Below are 25791 nucleotides of genomic sequence, written 5' to 3'. Positions count from 1 at the left end.
ATGGAGCGGGCAGGGAGTCTGCTCTGCAGATGGTGGAGGTGGGGCTGGGGGATGGGAGGGAGGTTCATCAGACCTGAGGGAGGTCCTCAGGGTCTCCCACCCGGGTGGGATTCGGGGCTCTCCAGGCCCCACCATCCTCACTTCAGACCCTGCCCCCAAGTATGCAGGTGAGCTTCCTTGTGTGGACCCAACCCAGCCCTTCCACGGAGCAGGCGCCACGTGAGAGGCTGTACCTGTTTGCTCGGGCTGCCTAGCAAAGCTTCTCAAACCAGGAGGTTTCAACAAGAGGAATTTACTCTCTCAGCCTGGAGTCTGGAAGTCCAAGTCAGGGTGTCAGCAGGGTTGGGTCCTTATGAGGCTGTAGGGGCAAATCTGTTCCTGGGGGTTCGCTGGCAATCTTTGGCATTCTTTGGCTTATATGTGCATCACCCCAACCTCTGCCTCCATCTTCCCATAGTGTCTTCTCTGCACAGGTGTTTCTGTGTCCAAATTGTCCCTTTTTATAAAAAAACACCAGTCTTCTTGGATTAGGGAGCCACCCTACTTCACCCTGATGACCTCATCTTAGCTAATGACCTCCGTGATGACCCTATTTCCAAACAGCGTCAACCTTCTGAGTCCTGGGAGTTAGGACTTCAACATGTGAATTTGGGGGGAACACAATTCTCATACCATAACAGGCTGCCACCAGGGAGAAGATGGGGTACAGTACCTCTTCTGGCCCAGAGCTGGGCACATAGTAGATGCTCAGCAAATCAGCTCCCATCTCTCATCTCTACTGCTCCCACCAGATACACGCAGGCAACAGGGGCTCTGGGAGGACGATGCTGTTACACAGAGCACATAGATGGCCTGTCCTAGCCTCTGTTTCCAACTCCTATGGGAGACAGGGTGATCATAGTCTAAGTAATCCTGTCCCCTCAGGGCCCAAAGCCCTGTCTCTAGTGGCCCTGCTGATACCCCAACCCCAGGGCCTTTGCCCCTGCTGCCTCCTCACTGCACCCACCCCAGGGCCTTTGCCCCTGCTGCCTCCTCACCACACCCACCCCAGGGCCTTTGCCCCTGCTATCCCTCCGTCTGCAGCACTCTTCTTCCAGACAGCCACATGGCCTCTCCCGCCTCCCTCAAGGGTGTGCTCAAATGTCACCTTCTCAGAGAGGCCCTCCTTACCACCCTTCTAAAGCAGCTCCCCCATCACCATTCTCTGCACCACTGCCCAGACACGCCTTGCTTTATTTTCCCTCGTAACATTAAAATTTTTTTTATTGTGGCAAAATATACATTACAGAGAACTTACTACTTTAACTCCTCCCCCCTCCTTTTTTTTTTTTTTTTTGAGACGGAGTCTCGCTCTGTCGCCCAGGCTGGAGTGCAATGGCGTGATCTCAGCTTACTGCAGCCTCCACCTCCCAGGTTCAAGCTGTTCTCCTGCCTTGGCCTCCCAAGTAGCTGGGACTACAGGCATGCACCACCATGCCCGGCTAATTTTGTATTTTTAGTAGAGACAGCGTTTGTCCAGGTTGGTCAGGCTGGTCTCGAACTCCTGACCTCAGGTGATCCGCCCGCCTCGGCCTCCCAAAGTGCTGGGATTACAACGCCTGGTGGTGTGGGCCACTGTACTTTAACCCTTTTTAAGTGGACAGTCAGTGGCATTGAGTAAATTCAGTGTTGTGCGACCCTCCCCACCATGCACCTCCAGAACTTTTTCATCTTCCCGAACTGCAACTCTGCACCCATGAAACATTCACTCCCCATCCCCCTCCCCCAAGCCCCTGGCACCTTCCATTCTGCTTTTGACCTGATGACAAATCTCCTGTGAATGGGACTCCTCTAGGGACCCCATGTAGGTGGAATCTCGCAGTCTGTGTTCTGTGGCTTGCCTAGTTCATAGGCATAATTCCCTCTGGGATCCCCCTGCTGTAGCATGTATCATAGTTTCCCTCCTGTTTTGGGAGAGTAATGTGCATTGTGTGACGGGCCACCTTTTGTTGATCCATCCATCCCTGGATGGGCACATGGGTTGCCTCTACCTTTTGACTAAGGTGAAGGATGCCGCTGGGAGCATGGGTGTGTGTACGTATCTGTTCGAGTCCCTGTTTTCTGCGCCTTGGGATATGTACTCAGAAGCTCGGAGCATTTTAAACATTCATTTGTTTGCGTGTTGTCAGCCTTCCTGAGTAGAACACAGGGGCTCCAAGGAGGAACTGCTTCTATTTCGTGCACTGCTGTGTGCCTCGTGCCTGGGAAGCTGCCTGGCTCCGTGCATACTTGTGGAGGGGTTCATGGAAGTCACCATGAAACCCTCCACCTTAGCGACACAGCAGGGGACCTGGGTCCCGTAAGCTCCTCGAGGTGGCCGGGCCAGCCCGGGCATCCTCACTCCTGCAGCTCTGGTGCCTGGCCACCAGCCTCTGCCGGCCAGTCATTTCCACCACCTGAGCCATCCGTCCTCCTTTGATTAAGTCTCATTTTGCCATGAAAAGAAAAGGAGGTGACAGTTGGCTTGTGGGGGAAGGTCATTCATTCCAGAAAGGAAATTGGATGGCGGCATCTCCATCGTCCGCACCCGGCCCCTGCTCCCGACAAACTCGCTCTCCTGCCCGCTGCCCGCCTGCCCGTCCCCCGCTGTGGGCAGGAAAGCCAGTGTCAGGCGAGACAGCCCACACCCAGCCTCTCGTGGCTCTCATTGAACAGGCAGCTCTGGACGGATCAATGCAAGCCAGACGATGACCAGTTGTGGCCAGCAGTCCTTGAACGTGCTCGCCGTCCTCTTCTCATTGCTGTTTTCTGCAGGTAAAACCTCCGTGGATGCTGGGGGCGGGGGCGGCATGGGGGGGTGTGGGCTCTTCCTGAGATTCGTGCTGGCCCATCTGGGGTTCTGGGGGCACACAGAGGCTTGCCTTTTGTCCTCCGCCTTACTGGCACCCCTCTGGTGAGCAGCTGATGTTGGTAGCTGTGTGGTTGGTCTCTGTCTGTCTCTGTCTGTCTCTATCTCTACTGTGCACCGCAGCCCTGGGACTTCCCATGGGAGCTCAGCTGGCTGCCAGGACCCTCGGGAGAAGCCCTGACTCACATTCTCTCCTTCGCCCCTGCAAGACAAGGTTAGGCAGTGTCCTAGTCATCCCATTTTATAGATGAGGAAACTGAGGCTTAGAGAGGGACCTGACTTGCCTGGGACAAGGCAGTTAGCGGATTCTAGCCCGACCAGCCTCCTGGGCTGTCCCTAGGATCCCAGTTTAGGTCGCAGGTGGGCTCCTGCTCTCCCAGTTACAAGGATGAGCACAAACTAAGTCCTCTGCTCCTCCCAGCTAGAGCTGAGAGTCCAAGTTCAAGGGCAGCCCTGCTCCCCAGCCAGGGCCTGCTCCCAGCAAGGAGCCCCCTCTGGCTCTCTGGCTTCCTCTCCCTCTGTCTTTCTGTGTCTCTGGGTCTCTGTCTCTCTGTCTTTCTGTCTGTCTCTGTCTCTCTCTGTGTGTCTGTGTCTGTCTCTGTATCTCTGTCTCTCTCTGTCTCTGTCTCTCTCTGTCTCTGTCTCTCTGTCTCTGTCTCTGTCTCTCTGTCTGTCTCTCTGTGTCTGTGTCTGTCTCTGTCTCTCTGTCTCTTTCTGTGTCTCTGTGTCTGTCTCTGTCTCTCTGTTTCTGTCTCTCTGTCTTTGTCTCTGTCTATGTCTCTGTGTCTGTCTCTGTCTGTGTCTCTGTGTCTGTCTCTGTTTCTGTCTCTGTCTCTGTTTCTGTCTCTGTCTCTGTCTCTCTGTCTCTGTCTTTCTGTGTCTCTGTGTCTGTCTCTGTCTCTCTGTCTCTGTCTGTCTCTCTGTGTCTCTGTCTCTGTCTATGTCTGCCTCTGTCTTTTTCTGTCTCTTTGTGTTTCTGTCTCTGTCTCTGTCTTTCTCTGACTCTGTCTTTCTGTCTCTCTCTGTCTCTGTGTCTCTCTGTACCTCCTCATGCCCGCATGCTCTAACAGGGTCACTGACACCGGCCTGGTGGTTTTCAGCCCCTGCCCCTTTGCTGGGGGCAGCTCAGAGGGAGGCTATGAGGATGTCTGGGGGTGCTTGGCAGGGCTCCCCGGACAGCAAAGCCAAAGCCACGCCCAGGCCAGGGGTCTGGGGGCTACCCAGCTGCTCTCCCCACCCCAGATGCTTCCCATGCTTTGGCTCACCTGGTCCTCACCATCCCTGGAGGACGGACCCACTCAGCCCATTTTACAAATGAGGAAAGTGAGACACTCAGAAGGAAAGCGGCCTGCCCGAGGTCACCCCTTCCGGGGAGGGGCCAGCCAGTGAATCAGGGCCATCCAGATGCAGGAGTTACGTGGAGCTGTGCACACAGCGGTGCGTTCATGATCGAGGCTTGGGGGCCCGAAATGTGGCTCTCTCCTTTGCGTCCCTGCTCTGCTGGGGCCTCCTAACAGAGTGTCCCTCGGCCTGGAGTCACGCCATGCCCCAGAGCAGAAGCCCACGGATGCTGCCCTTTACTGCCCTTTACAGCCCCTAGTGCTCGTAGGGCCCCTAGTGCACACACAGCCTCTTTCCCTAGGTGGGGGCTGCACCTTGCTGTTTACAAAACACTCCTGGGAGCCCCCAACCCGCCTTGGAGACCATGAGTCTTTCATCAGTGAGGGGAGGAGGCCAGAGAGGTCACGATGGCCCAGGCAGCCTCATGCCAGGACTCCCACCTGGTTGTCCCGGCTCCCAGCCCAGGGCTCTGTTGGCTCCGGGAAGGCAGCCAGGGAGCCCTCATCGTTACCAAATGGCCAAAGCCCATGGCACTGACCGCCCAGTGGTGGCCGGGTGAGCTGGGTGCTGGTAATGGGCAGGACCCTTCCACATCCCCTAATCTTGCCGGGCCTGCCCTCCCCGGCCCCCCATCTCTGCATATCAGGCTCCTTCCAGTCCCTTGAGGCCCAGCTCAAAGGCTGCCTCCTCCATGCTGCCCTACCGCTCCGTCCCTTCTCTCCCTGAGTCCTGTGGTAGCCTCACGGGCTGGTCCCAGGGCCTAAGCTAGACTTTCTGACCAGCAGTGTGAGTGTGCCTGGTTCCTCCCCAGCTGCCCACACACTGAGTGTGAGCAGGGCCTCCTCACTGACCTGGGTGGGCAGTGACCCAGACAGTGGCCGGAACTGGCCAGCTGCCTCTGCCCCTTGCCGCTAGGCCAGTGGGTCCCAAACCCAAGCCCATCAGCATCCCCTGGAGGGCTTGCCAGGACAGACGGCAGGGCCTACCCCAGAGCTTCTGATTCAGAAGCCCAGTGGCCTGAGAATCTGCATTTCTGACAAGCCCTCCGGGGATGCCTTCGAGGCCGATCAGGGGCCACACTTTGGGAACTGCTGCTCTGAGCCACAGTTTTCTCCCCTGTACGATGGGAATAAATGAGATGGGGTGAGACAGCTGTCTACTTGGGGCTCCCTAATAACCTCTACATCCCCAGAGGGGGTATTCTTCTTTCTTAAGGTTAAGGAAGAGAAGGGGGCCTGGAGAGCTCCCCTGGTTCCCCAAAAGCTGAGACCTTTCTCTCGCAGTGGTCATGCCCATCCCCACAGAAGAGGGTGCTGTCTGTGGGGGAAGGGGTGTGGAATTTCATGCCCCCCGCCGGAGGCAGCCTCAGCACCCCAGCACATGAAGGCCGCCTGCCCATCTTCCAGCCCAGCCCAGCTGGGACTCCCCTGCAGCAGCCCCGGGTGGGTAGGTGGGGAGCTGTGTGGGCTGCAGTCTAATAACCTCTCAGCAGACACAGAGCTTTCAACGAGCTGGAGGAACTCCTGCAAAGCCACTGCCTTTGTGGTTGAAGGAATGTATTCAGCCAGCGAAGCCCCTTTTCAGTGATACAAATTAGATACGGCGATCTCTTTTATGAAGATACTAATTAAGCCTGAGAGAGCGGGCTTTAGGTTTTTTCCATTGTTATATTTGTTCAGACTTTCAGTCCTGTTTATCACCATCGGCACGACTCGTAAATACCATCCTGGGTTTGCAGTAGTATTGGTGGCTGAATAGGGGCCTCCACCCCTGAGCAGAGTGGTGGGAGGGTTCCAGGCCAAGGCAGAGCTACCACCGTGAGGTGGGGGTGACTGAGGCAGGCCCTTGGGGACCTTGGGGCCTAGGGTACTAGTTTAGTAGAAACCAAGGAACGGAGGATCTGCTGTTTTTGACACAAGAGGTACCCAAGAGGTCCTTGCACCTATGCCAGCCACCACCCGGGCCAGCCTGGGCTGAGCAGCAGGTCCACCACGGCCCACCTGGGAACAAAGAGCTAGTGATACAAGACTGGAGAGGGCCCCAAACTTTGAATCCAGCCCTGAGTTCCATTCCTGTCCCTCCAACACTTATCAGCTCGGGCAAGTCACCTTAGGTCTCTGAGCCTCAGTTTCTCCATCTGTAAAGTGGGATCTCAGACTTGCTTGGCTGTGTGAGTTAAATGAGATGGGTCTGTGAAGCATACAGTAGGTGCTCAGTTAAGGCTGATTTCCTAATTGAGTGACTGCTGCATGTCAAGCATGTTCACCGAAGCAGGAGAGCCAGCCCTGCCCTCCAGGACCAGCCAGTCTGGGTGACACAGAGAATGTAACCAGGGCTGGGAGGCTCGGGGTAATGGGAACCCAGAGGTGAGGCTCACAGTGGACCACAGAGGCATCCAGGGGAGGGAAGAAGCAGGCAGGACCTGAGAAGAGGCCGGCCAGTCCCCCTGCCTCTTGGCACCCGTGGACTGGTGAGGGACCCCTCTGAGCCTGGTGACTCTGTCTTCCAGTCTTGTCTGCACATTTTCGGGTCTGTGAACCATACACAGACCACAAAGGCCGCTACCACTTCGGCTTCCACTGCCCCCGGCTCTCGGACAACAAGACCTTCATCCTCTGTTGTCACCATAACAACACGGTCTTCAAATACTGCTGCAACGAGACGGAGTTCCAGGCGGTGATGCAGGCGAACCTCACGGCCAGCTCCGAGGGTTACATGCACAAGTGAGTGCCACTCTGGGGGTGCAACCCCACTGCCTCGGGCCCCAGGCAAGGCAACCTGCCTCCCAAAATCGCATCCCCTAGGGAGGCGGTTGGGTAACCGCTATAAGGTTGGGTGGGCCTGGAAGGAGTCTGGGAGAGTCTTTGGATGACCAGGGTTTTCGGCCCATTGTGCCTTCTAAGTTTCAGCTTTCTCATCTGAGAAATGGACACAGAGGCCAGGCGCGGTAGCTCACACCTGTAATCCTAGCATTTTGGGAGAATGAGGTGGGTGGATCACCTGAGGTCAGGAGTTCGAGACCAGCCTAGCCAACATGGTGAAACCCCATCTCTACTAAAAATACAAAAATTAGCAGGATGTGGTGGCAGGTGCCTGTAATCCCAGCTATTCAGGAGGCTGAGGCAGGAGAATCACTTGAACCCAGGAGGCAGAGGTTGCAGTGAGCAGAGATGGCACCATTGCACTCCAGCCTGGGTGACAAGAGTGAAACTCCGTCTCAAAAAAGAAAAGAAAAGAGGGAGGGAGGGAGGGAGGGAGGAAGGGACACAGAATACTCACTTTGCAGGGTTACCATAGAAGCTAAGTGAGGTTAAGGATGTGGAAAGCTTTCAGGCGTAGAAGGCGCCTGGGCCTGTAATCCACCGGGTTCCTTCATTCATTCTTCATTCATTTAACAAATACTGATTGACACCATTGACCCAGAGATTAATACCATGCAGTTCTTTTCCTTAAGGTGATTAAAATACATTGGGATCAGGGGCCTGATGGAGGGGACCATAGGTGTGGAGAAAGAGAGAGTTTGCTGTTAGAAAAGCAATGAGAACACGCTAAGTAGAGTCATGGAGTTTCAAAACAGCATGCGTTTCTCTATTATGAGTGAAGCTGGCCGTCTTTTCACATGCCTGAGAGACATTTGTATTTCTTTTACCGTGAGCTAGCTGTTTATGTCTTCTGTCATTTTTCTATTGAAGTTTTTGTTTTTTTCTTATTTACTTATGGGTGCTTTTCATATATGAAGGAAATATGATGAGTTGCAAACATCTTCCCATCTTCTCCTTGTTGAATGTTTCCATACAAATGTTTCCTCAGTGTGACTTTGACTTTATACTGCTTTTTCCTCATGCTTAATTTTTGTTATGTAATCACATTTTATCATTTTTTTTTCTTTTATGGTTTCTGGCTTTTGCATCATACTAAGAAAGGCGTTTCCTGCTCTGAGGTCATTAAAAATACCATGTTTTCTCCTAATTATTTTACGTTTTAATATTTTGTCTTTAAGTAGTTGAGCTCTCTGGAATTTACTTTGATGAAAGTTTTAAAGTTGGCGTTAAACTTTATTATTCTTTTTTCAAAATGGGTAGCTGGTTATTCCAACACCATTTATTAAATTGGTCATCTCTTTTCCCCTGAGATGAAATGCAAACTTACCAAATATCTTAATGTACTAAATCTGAGTATTGAGGTAGAGTGTGATACGCAGTTGGCTTCACTTGCTCTGGCTATACACTAGTGCCTCACTGCGTTAACCACTGTGACTTTTAATATGTTTTAATATCTTAGTGGGCTCCTCCTGGCTCTTTTGTCATACAAACTTTAGAATTAGCTGTGTAGTACCCCTACCTCCCCCCAAAAAAATCCAGTTAGTATTTTTTACTGAGATTGTATTGAATTCATAGGTTAACCCAAGGATTGACTTTTTATGATGTCAAACATTTCCATAGAAGTGTCGTTCCATTTGTTCAGATTTTCTTTCATAGCATTTTAGAGTTTTCTTCATATAGATATTAGACATATATTTTGCATTTATTTCGAGTTATTTCTTTTTATGTTGCTGTTGGGTCTTTCCTTCCACTATATCCTCTGAGTATTGTTAAAAGCAATGATTTTGAGATAGGAATTTTGATAAAAGCAATGATTTTGAGATAGGAATTTTGCATTCAGCCACCTTACTGAAATTTCTTATTCTTTTTTCAGTTGATTCTCTTAGGTTTCCAATTATTCCACTTGTAAACAATGATAATTTTATCACCCTACCTTGCTGTTTTCGTGCCTCACTTCTTTTTCTTGTCTGATTGTGTTGGCTAGTCCCTCTAAAACAATCTTTAGAATTGTCAGGCTTCTTATCTCCTTCTGATTTTAATGTGATGCTTCAAATTATTTTCCCAATAAGCATGAGGCTGAGTTTTGGGGCAGATGTATTTTTTCATGATAAGGAAAAATCTTTTTGAAAAGGGCGTTTGTTGAAGGGAGGTGGTGGGTTGCAAGTGTGAGCCTCGATCTCTGTCTGATGTTGGGGCTGAAGGGCTTTGCCACCATGCTGCATTCACTCAGGGGGAAGCCGCCTGTTCCAAATCTCCCCACCTCCCACCTAGGCCAGCTCCCCATCCTTCCTTCCTCAAATGCACGGGTGCTTCCCTTGAATCTCTCGCCATCTGCTCAGCCCTTAGAATAATTCTGTGTGTGAAGTCACTCAGCAAGCCCTGTCCATCATATCAGGGCTGCAGTCAGATCTGGGATTTGACCCAAGCCTTGTATAAGACAAGGAACAAATTCCCTGAGAGACGAGGGTAGTGCCAGGACTTGGGTGAGGACCCTGTCATGCTGCAAGTTCTGGCTGAACGCCAGACAAGGCTTGGCAAAACAACCAGACTTCTCCAAGGTCTGGTGACTGGTGTCTGGGATCCTCATTTTGAAGCCCACAAGTTTCTATAATCTGCATATTTGCACAGGATTTCACACGGAACACTCCACTCCAGCAGCAGAGGGGGTCCTGGCGGCTGCTGATGAAGAGTTGGGCTGCAAAGTAAAGGCCTTCCCCTGGGGAGAATGGGAGTATCGGGGATCAGAATTTTAACTTACATTTTTAATCGTTAGCCCTAGAAAGTGTTTATGGAGCACATAATATAGCTGAGTCTCTGCACTCAACATCATCATGCCACTGCAGCTACCTGGCAGCCCATCCTCAGCCCATTTTACAGATGAGGAAGGGGAGGCACAGAGCAGTTGAGTCACTTGCCTGATGAAGGCAATGGTTAGTGGTGGAGCCAGCAGCCAACCCAGATGGTCTGGAATCACTTTAGTCATTCTGGAGCTTCTACCAACAGAGGCAGATCCTACTGAGGAGAGGCCCCCTGAGCGGGGATCCCACCCCGGCACCACTGACATTTGGGGCCAGGTCACCCTCCATGGTGGGGCCCACTCTGTGCATTGTGGGATGTTTAGTCGCATCCCGATGGCCTCCACTGACCCGGTGCACCTCCTCCCCACCACCCCGGTGACAACCAGCAATGGCTCCTAACAGTGCCAAATGCGGGGGCACAGAATCATCTCCAGTTAAGCTGCTGCCCTGGGGAGATCCCATCCCTTGTCATTCTCCAGCGATCTTCTCGCCACCTTCCCTCTCCATAGCTGTGAGTATGGAGCCCACACAGAGGAGGACGCGGCTCCTTCTCCTCCCCCAGGCTTCTCCTGTCATAGGTGCTCCTGCGGAGGGAGGCGTGGTGCTTGATTCTCGAGATCTGACAGCGTTTAAGAAGGTGGGAGCCCCACAGCCCAGAGGAAAGAGCACTTTTGGGCAGAATTCTCTGTAGCCCAGTGGAAGAGCAAGGGGAACCAGGGAATAAACAGCTGGTAGAGGCAGGGGTTCCGGGGGTCCTGTCTAGCCCAGGGGATAGGGTGGATAGACTTTCTTCTGAGGCCATCAAGCGTCCCTGGAGGGCTTTAAATGGCTTGATGCTGCATAGGCCATGCATGGGATAAGACCCCAGAGGACCTAGAGTGTCTGCAGGAGCAGGAGCCATGAGGGTGGCCTAGGCCAGACCTGGACCCCACTGAGGGGAGATCAAGAATTCGGGTCAGGGGCCATGGAAGCCTCTTCCCAGCTGCCCAGTTTCAAGGACCTTGGGGAGAGGACCCAAGCCCAGGTAGCTGAAGTAGGGCCTGGTGTCCAGGTGGGGCTGGACCAGTGGCAGAGGATGACTTGAGGATGAGCCTTGGGGAGCAGGATGCAGGGCTGAAGTCCTGGGTCATTGGATGGGTTGGAGAGCGCCTCTGTGTGCATGGGGACCCAGGTAGAGTCTACCTCTGTGCCTGTCTGTATTTGGGGCCCTGGCCACACGATACCACAGGCTCGTCTGGGCAAGACACCTATGGTGCCCATTAATCCTCACCATGGGAGGAAGGAGGGGCTGGGCCCCAGGCTGGGGGAATCACCTGTCCCAGACCACATGGGTGATAACAACTGGTGTCAAGATCTGAGGGGCTCTGGAGCCCTGGTTCTGCCACCCCTTGGTGCATCTAGAAGGCCAGGACTTGTGTGCCACTGGGGACCGCACCAGACCCCAGCTAAGAGGCTGGATGTTCCAGTATCCTAGACAGGTTAGCACTCACCAGCAGCCCGTCTAGATGGACTAGGCCAATGTGACTCCCGGAAGGGGCTTTATGCAGATGCAAGAGCTCCTGGTCCTCCCCCATCGCCCTTCCCCCGACCCCCGCCAGCCACAGCCCTCCCTGCTGGTGAAACAGCCAGGAGGCGGGGCTGGTGACAGGGAAAAGGAGAGCGCTTCTGATGACTTATTTATTTGTATTTTTCTGGAGGAACAGAATGGTTTGTTTTGGTTCTGGCTGCCTGGCAGGAAGGCAGAGTGAGAGGAAGCAGCCTCGCCAAGCCCACCACCACGGCGAGATGCCTGCTTCCAGCCACGTGGGCCATAGAGAGACTGCGGAGAGAGGGGTGGGGCAGGGGCCCTGAGGTGGTGAGAAGTATACTGCCCTCCTTCCCATGCCAGGGCACTGCCAGACGCCAGCAATGGCGACTCAGACTCAGGTCCCTGGGCAATCTGTGGAAGCCTCCGTGTGGGGGTCGCGGTGGGCCAGGGTGTGCAGGGGATGTGGTCAGTTCTCTGTGGGGACAGGGAAAGTCTCTCTGGAGGAGGTGGCTGGGAGTGGCATCTCCCACAATGCATGGGCGTTCCTTCACCAGGCAGATGGGCTGCAGGGGGTGGGAGGTGGGGAGGGACTCTAGGAGGACAGAACAGTGCACCCAAAGGCCTAGCATGTGCAGGCATGGACTGTGGTCCCTCCCTTGGCCACGCGTGAAACCTCTGACCCCCAAAGCTTTGCCCTTCCCCAGGGGAAGGAAGTGAATGAACACTTATGAGGACTTCCTCCAACACAAGGGGCCTGACTCATGCTGACACCCTCCATCTGTTATCTATGAAGGACCTTCCACTAGCCCCGTTCACTAGGGCTGAGGCTCAGAGAGGGTGAAGCCCTGCCTGCAGCCACACAGCACACAGGGGACACAACAGGGTTTGGGTCAGCCGTATCGGTCATCCTGGGCTTAGTTATGCCAAGGAGAGGAGCACCCTCAGAGGTCCCAGGAGCTTGAGAAGCGAAGGCTTCCTTTTGGCTCATACTCTGGGTCCTTCTTGGGCTCTTTGGTTCTATGTGTGAAGCATTCTGTGACGAGGCCGTAGAAGCAACCCCCATCCCGGGTAGGATGGCCCTGCTGTAGAAGGGAAAGGCAGTGGTGAAGCCACACACGTCGTGTCTCTAAGCTTCTGCTCAGAAGTGGCCACAGCATTTTTGCTCATGTTTTATTGGCCAAAGCATGTCACTTGTCCAAGCCTGTTACCAGTGGAGTGAGGAGAGACAGAGGGATTGACCCTATTGGGAACACCCTCAGCCAGGCGCAGTGGTATTTTGATAGTAATAGACTCTGCTTCACCAGGTATATCCAGGCCCAAAGCCCACACACCGCCACTGCCCTAGACAACCTCGATCCTGCTGTGTGACCTTGGGCAAGGCACTTTGCCTCTGGGTCTAGACCTATTAAGCACTCTCTCTGTGCCTTAATCACACAAGCCAGCATTCCAGGGGTCTGTCTCTCTCCAGGCCCTCGTGTTATTTCACAGCCTCACACTTACACCATGAAGTAGGAGGTCTAGGTATCCCCATTTCACAGACAAGGAAACTGAAGCTCAGTTTCCCAAAATCACAGAGAGAATTTTGCCAAGCTGGGATTTGGATTCACACAGCCTTGACTTCTTGAGCCCACACCTTAGTCGCCAGAGTCATCCACCTTGTCTCATGGACCCGAGGCCGCTCCTGCCAATGGGCTCCATACTCTTTTTTTTTTTTTTTTTTTTTGAGACTGAGTTTCCCTCTTGTTGCCCAGGCTGGAGTACAATGGCACAATCACAGCTCACCACAACCTCCGCCTCCCGGGTTAAAGCAATTCCCCTGCCTCAGCCTCTCAAGTAGCTGGGATTACAGGTGCCCGCCACCATGCCCAGCTAATTTTGTGTTTTTAGTAAAGATGGGGTTTCTCCGTATTAGTCAGGCTGGTCTCAAACTCCTGACCTCAGGTGATCCACCCACTTCGGCCTCCCAGAGTGCTGGGATTACAGGTGTGAGCCACTGCACCCAGCACGCCATACTCCCATTTTTTAGACGAGGTTGGCAGAAGGGCCATCGGCCATCTTCCAGCTGAGCTGATGTTTCGTTCTGGCCTGCTGGCCTCAGGAACTCTCCTCCTCCACCCTCAAATGTGACTGCCTGGTGGGGTGGTGATGGGGACTTCCATCCCCACACTGGCTGCAGCTGCTCTTCCTGCTGACGGATCTGCTCCTGTGCCCCGGGAAGACGTTCAGTGAGATTCCTCCATCAGAGGTTTTGTTTACTGCTTGGGAAACACCAAAAGAATTTGAATCAGTAAATATCCCAAAATACACTGAAAAAATTGCGATCTGCGGCTTTGGCTGCCTTCACATCTTGCTCCATAAAACAGCCTTTGGTTTTTTATCTTCTGCCATTTACAAAACACACACCCACACAACAAAGACCCCTGCATCTGGATGGAATTAATTTCCAGGTCACATATTTTTCATTACTTTTACAAAAGTTTTTTAAAGACCTGAACCTTCCCAGCTGGCTGACCATAGGGAGGGCCAGCCGTGGCAGGCCAGGGGAGTGGTTTCAGCATAGTGCCCATGGCCTGGGCGTCCCCGCCTGCCACCTCCAGGGTGGTCACCTCACAAGGAAGGGCAAATCAGCAAAGGCAACACCCGCCGCAGGCAGGCCCCTCCCTTCCCTGACAGGGAGGATGAGCTGGGAGGGCCGGGGGTCATGTCATGTGTCAATTGCAGCAAGCTGGCTGCAGAGGCCAGGAGCCCGGCAGTACACATACACACACACACACACACACACACACACACACACGATTACAATGACACACTGATCTGCAGGGTGCCCCGAGGAGGGAGGACAGGGACTCGCCCTCAGTTCCTGGTAGAGGGTGGGCCAGGACAAGCAGGCACACCACGCAGGTGCAGGGGACCCCTCTTTGGACATCTATCCTAGATTAAACCGTGGAATTCCCCCAAGATCAGCTCACTTGAAGTCAGAGAGGGACCTGGGTCCAGCTCCCAGTGCTGCCACTCACCAGCTGTGTGGCCTTTGGCAAGTGACTTTGCCTCTCTGAGTCTCATTTCCTCATGTGTGACATGGGAACACTAGCTCCTCCCTCATGGTGCCATTGCACGGATTCAGAAGCACAGGGCACTGGCACATAACAATTGCCAGTGTTTCTATTAGCTGCTGGCGCACGAGACATGCAGCCTATAAACTCCAGGGAAGTTAGTATCAAAGCAGCCACTGTCACCAGCCCATTCTCAGCTGTCAATATGTGTTGGTTTCAGTATTTGCAGCCTAAGGCTGAGTGCTGGGCTCATAAAGACAATTTGAACCCCAACCCCGCCCTCAGGGCCCTCCCAATCTCCAGGGGCAGACAGTCCTACAAAACAACAAAGACAACAGTGTGTTCTGGGAAATCCAGTGGCTTTGAGAATGCAGGGTAGGGGTTGGACTGACACAGGGCATCAAGGAATGCTTCCTGGAGGAGGCGATATCTGGGCTAAGACACAGTGCCAGGGCCAGCTGGGTGTGCAGGAGGTAGGCAGGGGTTCTGGAGAGAGGTGCAGCATGGACAAAGGCCTCCAGGCAAGAGAGATGTTGGGCTGGAGCAGCATTTCTTTTCTTTTTTGTTTTTCTTTTTTTGAGATGGAGTCTCGCTCTGTCACCCAGGCTGGGGTGCAGTGGCGCAATCTCAGCTCACTGCAGGCTCCGCCTCCCACATTCACACCATTCTCCTGCCTCAGCCTCCTGAGTAGCTGGGATTACAGGCGCCCGCCACCACACCCAGCAACTTTTTTTTTTTAAAATTTTTAGTAGAGACAGGGTTTCACCGTGTTAGCCAGGATGGTCTCGATCTCCTGACCTCGTGATCCACCCCCCTCAGCCTCCCAAAGTGCTGGGATTACAGGCATGAGCCACCGCGCCTGGCCCCTGGAGCAGCTTTTCTACCTGAGAACCCGGGTGGCCGCAGCCAAGGCAGTGTGCTATAGTGGTTAGGAGCGCAACTCTAGAGCTCAGCTGCTGAGTTCAAATTCTGGTTCTGCCCCTTAATGGCTGTGAGCTCTTAGGCAAGTCTCTTAATTCCACCGAGCCTCAGTTTTCCATCCGTAAAGCAGGGATGACAATGATGAAAAAGCTCTTTCCTCCCGTGGTTGCGTGAGCATTAAATGGGCTAACGTGGGAAGCAGGTAGGGGAACGAGCGTCCACTGCCACTTCTGGTACTATTATTTCTTGGCCCAGTGGTTCGAGGCCCAGCCTGTGGCCCAGCCACACCCCCAGCTGGCATCCTGGACCCCTTCTGCGGACAGCATCTGCACACAGCTGCCCTGCCTCCCCTTTCCCCATCTCCTCCCTCAGCCCCCGTGGCTGCTGCCATGGGAACCACCGAAGAAAAACCTGGCACTTAGAGCAATTCCGTGGGGGCTGCAGCAGGGAGGGTGCTGGGGAAAGCAGGAGGGCCTGGGAACTGGAGCCAGGCCTGACTCCTCGGTCTACGTGGACATCTACCCTGGGGACACCTGCCCCAGCATACTGGATGGGGCTGCAGGCCTCTTTTTCCTGGAATTCCTGGAAGGAATTCCATATCCAGATGCCTCCAGGAAAAGCTAGCCTCTCTTTAACAGTCTCTTTTTAACATAAGGCCGCTGGGGCCTGGCTGTCAGTCATTTACACCTTAGCATGAGCGAGCCCATCAGTCTGATGCAGGCTTCATGGTGGTGGTGGCTGGGAGGTAGGGGCAAGGAGGCAGCAAGGACGCACAGTGACCGGGAGCTGTGGGATTACAGCTACAAAGCCTAAGCACTGGCCTACAGCTGCTCATGGGACGTGCTCAGGACATGCAGAGGCCTCCCAGCCAGGGGCTCCCAGGCACCCGAGCAGCATCTTCAGGCCAAGAACTTGGCCAAGTGAGAGGAGGGAAGGCATTCTAGGCAGAGAGCGAAAGCGAGCCTCCCCGGCCCTGGGCTCAGCCCTGGTCAGGGCCAGAGGAGTCCAAGGGAAGCAGCCCCCATCTTCCTACAGAGGCCACTGCTGGCGCCGGGGCTGACCTAAGCCTGGGAAGATCTGGAGCCTGGAAGTCGAGACTGGGGGAGGCCTCATGCTCATCTCCTCCAGGCCCAGAGGCAGGCAAGGGTTTTCCCAGGCCACACAGCAAACCAGGCAGAGGAAGAATTAGAACCAGGTCTCCGGGCTCCGGGCTGACCCCTTCCCCCAGCCTCAAACAGGGTCTTAAAGGATCTGCTGCCCGCGAGACCTCCGTCTGGGCGAGAGCGAGGTGAGTCTCTCCCTGGGGATATGCAGCGGTGGCGTGTACAGGCCGGACACTGCTCCATTCACGCCTCCTCGACACCAGAAGCGCACACCCACCCAAACACATGCCTGCAGCAGGGAGCAGACGGAGGCGGCGCTGGAGTGATTAATAGATGGGTGGCTTCAGGCAGCCACAGCCCCTGGCACGCACTGTTAGGGCTCAGCAGCTCCAGCTGCAGTGGCAAGCCCTGGACACCGTCCACCCTGGGCACAGGTCGGGGAGACTTGGACCCTGGCCCTGGGGAAGGGTGTGGGAGACAGATGTGGCTCTGGGTGACAGGGGCTGGGTTTGAGGGAAACTCAGGGCTGTGGGCCAGAAGACAGGCTTGACCCAGCTGCGTAGGAGGGTCAGGGTGTCCGGAAGACTTCCTGGAGGAAGTGATCTTCGACAAAGGGCCGGTGGGAGGTAGGCAGGGGAGGAAGGGGGCAGGGAAAGAAGGCACGGCCTGTGCAAAGGCCAGGTGCTGGAGCGCAGACCCTGTCTGCAGTGGAGACGGCTGACCCCGGGAGAGCCAGCCTTCACAGCGGGCTTCCAAACCCTCCCGCAACTTTGGCCACCTCTGCCTGAGGAAGGCAGAGCAGCCCTCGGTGGGGAAATGTTGGGCAAATGAATAACAGAAGTGAGGTCATGGGGCCCGGACAGCCCCAGCCATGCATAGCCTGGTCGTGTTGAGTGAAGGGGACCCCTGGGGGAGGCTGAGAGAGGGTCTAGAGGGCAGAACCTGATGCCTCTGCTCTTGGTCCAGCAGGATGGGGAGGACCTCCATCCTCACAGCAGGGGTGAGGCAGTGAGAGCATCCCGGGTGCCAGGAACAATGTAGGCAAAGGTGGGGCAGGGGGTGGTGAGCAGGGCCACCTGCAGGAAGGAGGGAGAGGGCAGACCAAAACAGCACCAGGTAAAGGAAGAGGCTGCCATGTCCTGGGAGCCCCAGATGCCAGCTCAGAATTCCCCCCAAAGTGTCTGACTCTGTGGGACCCTCAGGGATTCCAACCCAAGGACTCAGGGTCCTGGAGGATGCCCAGGTGGGGACCAGGCTCAGGGCAGTGGATTCCAGGGAAGGAGGTGAACAGGCAGGCAGAGGAGAGGGAGCCAAGGCCCCACCCTCCAGAGGGGCTCAGTACCCTCCTCCCGGGGACCCCAACATAGCTCCAGGACACATTCTCTAATCAGCCCCACTGATGAAGCCAGCCTGAGCTGGGCTGCTCCCCTCTCCTTGCTCACTCCCTCTCTGTTTGTTCGCAGCAATTACACCGCCTTGTTGGGAGTGTGGATCTATGGATTTTTCGTGTTGATGCTGCTGGTTCTGGACCTTTTGTATTACTCGGCAATGAACTACGACATCTGCAAGGTCTACCTGGCACGGTGGGGCATCCAAGGACGATGGATGAAACAGGACCCCCGGCGGTGGGGGAACCCTGCTCGGGCCCCTCGGCCGGGTCAGCGGGCCCCACAGCCGCAGCCTCCCCCAGGCCCGCTGCCACAAGCCCCACAGGCCGTGCACACGCTGCGGGGAGATGCTCACAGCCCACCGCTGATGACCTTCCAGAGTTCGTCTGCCTGGTGAGTGGCTACAATTGAGACCCAGAATGATTTGGGTCATTGTCTTTGGAGAGCTTGGAGAATACGCCATCATTCTCGCCATAGTGTTTGGCTCATTGGTTACCTGATTGTTTGCTTATCTTGTTGTTTGCCAAGAAAAATTTCCAACTGTCATGGGTAGCCTACAACACATGCCTGGACAGGAAAGTCAAAATGAGAGGTGGAAACAGAGCTTAGAAGCAAAGCTTGCAAGCTCATTGTGCTTAGAGCCCAGTGTGAGAGAGGTAACCACTAAACATTTAGTGGAGTTTTGGGTTTCCTAGCTGCCAAGGCAAAGGGGAAAACCGGATGGCTTTTTGAGTTGTAAATCTGGCCAAAGGAAGCAAATCAGTCTGTCCAGCCAGATTTTTCAGCATGAGGTTAGAAAATACAAATGTTACTTAGTTCCTTATATTTACATGCCTTGTATGGCATGAGGGGTACTAGTTCTGACTCAGGCAGGCTGTTCATGAAGGAAGGGAGGAAGGAAGGAAGGAAGGAAGGAAGGAAGGAAGGAAGGAAGGAAGGAAGGAAGGAAGGAAGGAAGCCAGAGAGGTGGCATCTCAAGGTTTGGCCTTGTGGGGTGGCTGCCCCAGGGTTATGTTCAGATCTGAGCTTGTCTACCGCAATTCCCATTTCCGCCCAGTTCCAGTATGGTGGGGATGGGCCTGACCTAATCCCAGGTGGCCCTGGGTAGTGCAGCATCTAGATTTGGAAGGGGAGAGGCAGGGTCTGTGCGTTTGGAGCAGGAACTCCCTGGGAGGCTGGCTAGCACCAAGGACAGGAGCCACACTGAGGGTCGATTCCCAGGTCAAGGGCTAGAGTGAGAGGTTCAGATGCTCTGTGGGGGCTGAGCTGCAGCCATGGGCACACAGGGCTCAGGGCACGTCATCCAGGGACATCATGATACCAAACCCAGGCTGCAAGATCCATCCCAGAGCCCCCCTGCTGGAGGGGTGCAGGAGTTTGCCGCACAGTGACCCCTGGGTTCATGTCCAGGAGCTTTGCAGGTAACCTAACCTGGGTCTGAGTCCCGGCTCTGCCATTTACCTGCTCCTTGACTTCGGGCATGAGATTTCACCCCTCTTAACCTTCCGATCCTCGTGAAGGAGGAGTGGGTAAGACTGCCCCCTCCCAAGGATTAACTGTGCACCTACCTGGCACATAGTAGGTCCTCAGTTAATCCTCGCTGCCTCCTCTTTGGAGGCAGCAATGACGCGAGTTAGTGATCGTTCACATAGCTAGCAGGTAGTGACCTTTTCAATTATTATTAAATAATTAATAAGATATGCATAAATCAGCTTGCGCTTATCGATTGAATAATGACACCATCCATCACACAGGAGACAAAGACACAGCCCTGTGTGGCTCGGTTTGACAAATGCTGGCAGAGTGGGTCCTTGGGCAGGGGTTTGTGCCAGGCTCTGGGGGATGTGGAGGTGATGGGTAGAGAAGAAGCCAGCCTCCACCCTTGAGCAGTGGGGACTCCAGAGAGCTACAGACAATAAAATGTCTCTTGGCAGGACCCAATAGTGGGGTGTTCTGAAATGTGGATCCCTTGCAACAGACACACCTAGAGGGTTTGTCAACTAAAGACCCAGAGCCTACTGACCAGGCATCTCTGAGGGTGATGCTTGTAGGCACTACAGCTCAGGAGGCACTGGAAAACGTCTATAAGAGCCAAGCTTTTTGATAGCTGAGAATCTTCCGTTTAAAACGGTGGTCCTCCCCCACTCCCGCACCTTTTGCATGCACATACATTTGGAATAAATAGCTCACACTTCCCCGAACACTTGCCAAGGGGATGGAGGATGTCGTGAGCACCCTGCACTCAGCACCTGGGGGCTGTTTTCCTGCCCCGGCCTCAGGGTCTTCCATTTCCTACATGGCTGTGCTTGCTACTAACAGCTCCCCCATCTCATCCTGCCCAGAACGTTTTTGCCTGTCTCAGCAGCAGTTCCCACCCTACCCCTGTTCCATATTGCTTTTCCCAACAAGCATACATTGTGCGCCTGCTGTGTGCCAGGCACTGTGCTATGCCATCAGGATGCAGAGAGCTTGCCAAGCCTGCAGGGATTGTGCACGGAGCCTGAGTGGGCGGCTGAGCTCCAGGTCCAGGTGGGACACTTTTCCTTTTGGAGCTCAGAGGCTCCTCGTCTTTCCTGACCGTCCTGAGTGCAGGCTCAGGAAGGTGTTCCCATCACCATGTGAGTGTGAAAAAAGGTTGTCAGAACCCACAAGGGTGTGGTGCAGGATAAGGGAATAGCCAGTCCCTGGCTGGATTCACGGGCACCGTCCCACTCCCGCTGTGCTCTTTGACACGCAGCGTGACTCTGGGTGAGGAGCTTCCTTTTTGGGCTTCAGTTTTGCCAGTTGAGGAACCAGCGTGAGAGGGGATTTGATTTGGAGATCAGGGAGGAGCCTCCTTTCCTGCCACTCCAAGGTCCTCCCAGCTGTGTGACCCAGGACATCTCCAGCATTATAGCTCTGACTGTAACCCGACTAGGTCCCTGGCCCCGGGTGGCCCAGCCTCCATGTGGTGTCCCAGTCAATGAAACACCACTTGGCACCCAAACAGGCATTACAAACGCCCTCTGCGGCCCTCCTCAGGCACACTGGAGAATGTCCAGGCAAGGAGTGTGGACCAGGGAGGTTCTTGAACGCTCATCAGCCCCTGGAAAGGCTTCTGTTCCCCTCACAGCCCTCTCAGGAGCCTCCTGCTGAGTGCCGCTGCTCTTCAAAATCTCTCTTCACTTCTGCTTTCACCTCCAGAAGTGAGCCCAGCCTCTGTGGCTTCTCTGTCTTTCTCCCCTGCCCACCCCAGCTCTTTCTCCTGCGAATGAATCCAGCTTCTCCAGCTCCTCAGGGCTCCCCGTGCAGGGGCAGCAGGAGGAAGACAGCTGCAGACACACCCTCATCCCCTGAGCTCCTGGAGTCTCCTAATGAGGCTCAGCCACTTCTGGGGAGGCTTAGTGGGACCCAAGCAGTGGGTCAAGAACCACCGCAGGGGGGACAGAGACAGGAGGCCAAGGCACTGCCAGGACAGGGCAGTCAGGTGATGCCAGGGGAGGTGGAGGCAAGGGGCAGCTGTGCTGGAGGCCAGGACTGCCTCAGTGCCCAGGAGTTCCCTGCCCCTGGCTCCCACCCTGGCTGCTGCAACGGGAGGGCCCACGGTGGGCAGGGAGCAGATCCCAGAGCTGGGGCAGAGGAGTAAGCTGGGCGACTGCTGGGCCCAGCCTCAAGGCCTTCGGCTCCCCAGCGGAGGGACAGCACAGCCTCCCCTCTCAGAAACCCCTTGGGTTTGGTGGATGAGGGGCCCGAGGCAGCCCCCAGGCCACCGCTGAGCAGCAGTATTGAAGGCCCTGGCGGCAGTGGCTCAGCCCCACACAGCCCCCGCCTCTTGGTCCCCACAGACACGCACTCCATCAATCATAAGAAATGTGATTTTCCTGCCAGCTGGCTGGGCAAAATCCAAGTGCTGCTGAATCGCGTGGCCAGGCAGGTGGGGCGTTGTGCCGTCCCCCGCCCGTGGGATTTATAACTGAGTTAGGAGCCAGCAGGGGCGTCAGGAGTGGTGCAATGGTCACAATGCTCAGCTGCCTTCATTTAATTTCACGGAGAAGCGGGGCTTTCCCTCCACTTAGTGGCTACTGAACTGACTGCAAAGTTTCTTGCTCAGATTCTCTGGACTGTGTCTTCTCTGGTGACCCCAAGACTCCACCCATCATTTCCTCCTGAAAGTAGTCAGGACAACCCCTGAGGGCCCAGAGCCCAGTGTTACCCAGCAGGCACCCCCAGGGACACAGCACCTGCAACAAGGTGCCTTCCTCACCTAACAGTGTCTCCTTCGCACTGTGGAGGTCCTGGGTTTTCCTCCCAGGCATAGAGAGCCTCTCTAAGCACCTTGGCCCTCCTTGCACAGTTGCACACTCAGTTCACAGCACGGCAGGAGGCAGCACTACCCCCTACACACACAGACACAAACACACACACACACACATACACACTCACACACACACACTCCCACCAGTATTCAGCCCGGCCAGGCCCTCCCACCAATCACCGACCTGACCTCACTATCTGGACCTCCGTCCTCCTGCTGGACTCCCCACCCTTGTCAGTTGTGCAGTGGTGTGCAGCTCCCCCAACCAGAACCTCAGCCCGACTCAGGGCCCCAGCACATAGTAGCTGCTCAGCAAATCCCATGTAAGGGATGCAGCAGGAGCATCAGCACTGGGGGTCTGGGACAGGGTCTGGGCTGAGCCTTCTCTCCCCTCAGGTGGCGGGCCCTGGTCCCCTCACCCTGACAGCCCAGGTCTCACCTCTGTACAGCCAGGGCCCACCTCAGGCTAAAGGAGCAAGCAGTGGAGGGGGCACCGAGGGAAGCTGCTGTGCCCCCAGGGTTAAGCCAGGCCCGAGGATGTTGCCACTTTCCTGCCACATGCTGTGCTGTCATCATCACTGCGGCTGTGGCCTGGGTCCTGGGAGGTGCCGCTGTCGTGGTCGTGATGGTCATTATTGTTGCTGTCTCAAATCCGGGGCACAGGCAGTGGCTCCCAGTCAGACACACCCACCTGGCCCCGCCAGTGCCACAGAACCTGCCTGCCCCGAGCCCCCCCTGCCTGAGCCTCAGTGTCCCTATCTGTAAACTGGGCAAGCCTGGCCTCTCAGTGCAGTTGTGAGGACTTGATGAGGGGCTGACATCCTCCTGGGACACCCAGCTCCACTCCCCATTGTCCCCACCTCCCTCCCTCCCCCATGCATCCACATTCCCATCTCTGAGAGAGGGCCTCGGCTGCCTCCTAGTCCGCTCCCAAGCCCTTGGTGGCCTGACTCTGCCTCCCTACCTGAGCGGCCCCCTCCTGAAGCCTCAGGCTGCTGTTCAACACCCTGTAAGACCTGCAGGGCCCAGCAGAGAGTGCTGGGAACCACGGTTGTTGCTTGACTTTAGACACTGCCCCCCTTGGTATTTCCATGGACTCTTGTAACTCCCACCCTGGGGACTGGGCTCAGCAGGACACCTCATCACCTTGTGCGGATGAGTGAACTTGGGCCCAGGGAAGGTCAGTGACTTGCCCAAGGCCACACAGTAGATCCATGGTTTTGAGCCAGGGTCTTCCTAGCCTATGTCAGATCCTGAGCCGACTGCCACCTGGGCCTCACCTATCTCAGAGCCTCCCCCCACCTCACTGCCCATGCCTTCCAACCCAGCCTTGACCCCTCAAATCCCTTGCAGATTCACACCTCCTTGCTTTTGACTCAGTTCTCTTCCCAATGTGCTCTGCCCCACATCTCCCTGGGGAACTCCTATTCATCCTTCAAAACCTGCCCTGAGGTCTAGGGGCCTGGGTAGGGATGGGGGATGGGGAGTGGCTGGAAGAGAGGAGGCTGCCTAGCCCCAGCCCTCCCAGCCCCCAAGCCCTCGCAGGCTGTCAGAGTTCAGGGAAAAATTCCCAACTTGGCTCAAGGGGATCGATCATGTGTACATCTCAGATCTTAAGGGGTATCCAAATCCCCTGGGTCTTGTTGGGTTTGCAAATTCTGATGCCTAATGATGGGGTAGGCCTAGGATTCTGCATCTATAGCAAGTTCCTGGGAGATGCTGATGCTGCCCGTGGGGCACGCAGGGACGGGGCAGAGCAGCCATTAGAGCCTGAGCACCTCTACAGTGCTGGCTCCATCACCCTGGGCCCTGGGGACTTCAGGCCACCTGGAGAGACAGGAGCCCAGCAGGGGCGGGGGGATGTCCAGAGTTTCTCTCCGTCCATTGGCCTCTGCCTACCAGCAAAGCCCCGGTACCACCGTTTCTCACCTTACTCTCCCTGCGCCTAGAACCCCTCAAGCTCTTTGCAAAACTCATTCGTCCTCCCCTGTGAGGTCCCAGAGTTCACCCAACCCCAGAACCTTCTCCTGCTGAAACCCAAGCATCATGTTCTTCCTGGCTCTGCGACCAGAGTCCTTGGCGTGTGGTTTCTGCAGGGAGGGTGCCAGCCAACAGCAAGAAATTCCAGAAAATGAGGAGACTGAAAAGGGAGATGACCAAATATCTTCTTTCCTTGGTGTAACATCAAATACCAAGGAGGCTTTTGTGATTGGAATTCAGAAGACAGTTGATGTCCTGAGTGGGGATGGAGTTGCAGCTCCCTGGGGGTTCCAGCTGGACCAGGAAACTGGGCTGTCCCCTCCAGTTCCTGTCTTTTCCCAGCTAGGGCTCAAGAAGGCGCGCGTTCCCTCCTTTGCTGGCTCTCTGGGCTGCTTTCCGTTTGTTTGGACAGCTTGGCTAAAACCCCGGAGGCTGTCCATTCATCAGTGTCACTCCGCGGTGGTGGGTACCATGGGTGGCAGGCGGGTGGTGACAGAAAGGCTCAGAACCAGTGACTCTACCTGCTGTGTGTCCTTGGATGAGTTGCTGGCCCTCCCTGAGTCTCAGTGCCTGCCCTGGATGATGATGGTGATGAGAGCCTGCCCCGGACAATGATGGTGATGAGAGGTTCCGAGGGTACACAGTGGGACTGCAGGGAATCTCCTCCTCCTACCCACGCCCTGGTGCCCAACTGTGCAGACTCCCCAGAGTGCAGGCTACAGTCCCAGCCTCTAGGAACCCTCCTTAAGCCGAGGCCTATGCTGCTCCTCCCGCCGCGTCCTGGATGTGGCTGACTGTGGCCCAGCTAGGATCCACATCGCCACGACCCATTGAGGCCCCTGAGGTGCATCGGGACCCCTGTGACAGCTGCAGAGTTTCTCCTCACCCCTTCTCCTGGGGAACACAACTCCCTGACCCCTCTTTGTACCCCCAAAGGTTCAGGGGGGCATTAAGATGCATGGAGAGGCCCGTTCGCCCTGAGCCAGCACACAGGCCGCCCCTGGGGGCTGCGGTCATGTTGCTATTCTTTATTTCCCTGCCTTAATACCTACCTCCTCCTCCTCAGCGCTCCCCCAAGGGACAGTCACAGTTTCCTCTGTTTTTCTGCTTCATTTTCCACCATAAAGGTGCCCCTGCTTGCTGGAGGACTGTATTAGTCAGGGTTCCCTAGAGGGACAGAACTAATAGGCGCTATATAAAGGGGAGTTTATTAAGTAGTAGTAACTCACACGATCACAAAGTCCCACAATAGGCTGTCTGCAGGCTGAGGAGCAAGGAAGCCAGTCTGAGTCCTAAAGCTGAAGAACTTGGTTGGAGTCTGATGTTCAAGGGCAGGAAGCATCCAGCACAGGAGAAAGATGGAGGCTGGGAGGCTAGGCCAGTCTCACCTTTTCACATTTTTCTGCCTGCTTTATATTCAGGCCATGCTGGCAGCTGATTAGATGGTGCCCACCCAGATGAAGGTGGGTCTGCCTTCCCCAGCCCACTGACTCAAATGTGAACCCCATTTGGCAACACCTTCACAGACACACCCAGGATCAGTACTTTGCATCCTTCAATCAAGTTGACACTCAGTATTAACCCTCACAAGGACACTGCCAGTGTGGGAACCAAGTGACCTCACCATCACCCGCAGGGCTCCGCGTCCCTCCAGCCTGGCCGGTCATCAGGGCAGT

General features: G+C 55.2%; 1 protein-coding gene across 1 annotated transcript in view; it reads left to right on the top strand.

Moving 5' to 3' along the window:
* SHISAL1 (shisa like 1) overlaps positions 1–25791 on the top strand; it is an 88768-nt gene that overhangs the window by 28563 nt on the left and 34414 nt on the right. The window contains exons 2-4 of the mRNA XM_031005640.3: positions 2695–2793; positions 6738–6951; positions 17917–18234. Of these exons, the coding sequence (XP_030861500.1) occupies positions 2727–2793; positions 6738–6951; positions 17917–18234 (599 nt within the window). The 5' untranslated portion in view covers positions 2695–2726. The remainder of the gene's footprint in view (positions 1–2694; positions 2794–6737; positions 6952–17916; positions 18235–25791) is intronic.

This window comes from Gorilla gorilla, chromosome 23, assembly GCF_029281585.2.
Source record: "Gorilla gorilla gorilla isolate KB3781 chromosome 23, NHGRI_mGorGor1-v2.1_pri, whole genome shotgun sequence".
NCBI lineage: Eukaryota > Metazoa > Chordata > Mammalia > Primates > Hominidae > Gorilla > Gorilla gorilla.
This window is presented reverse-complemented; position numbering and strand designations above follow the sequence as displayed.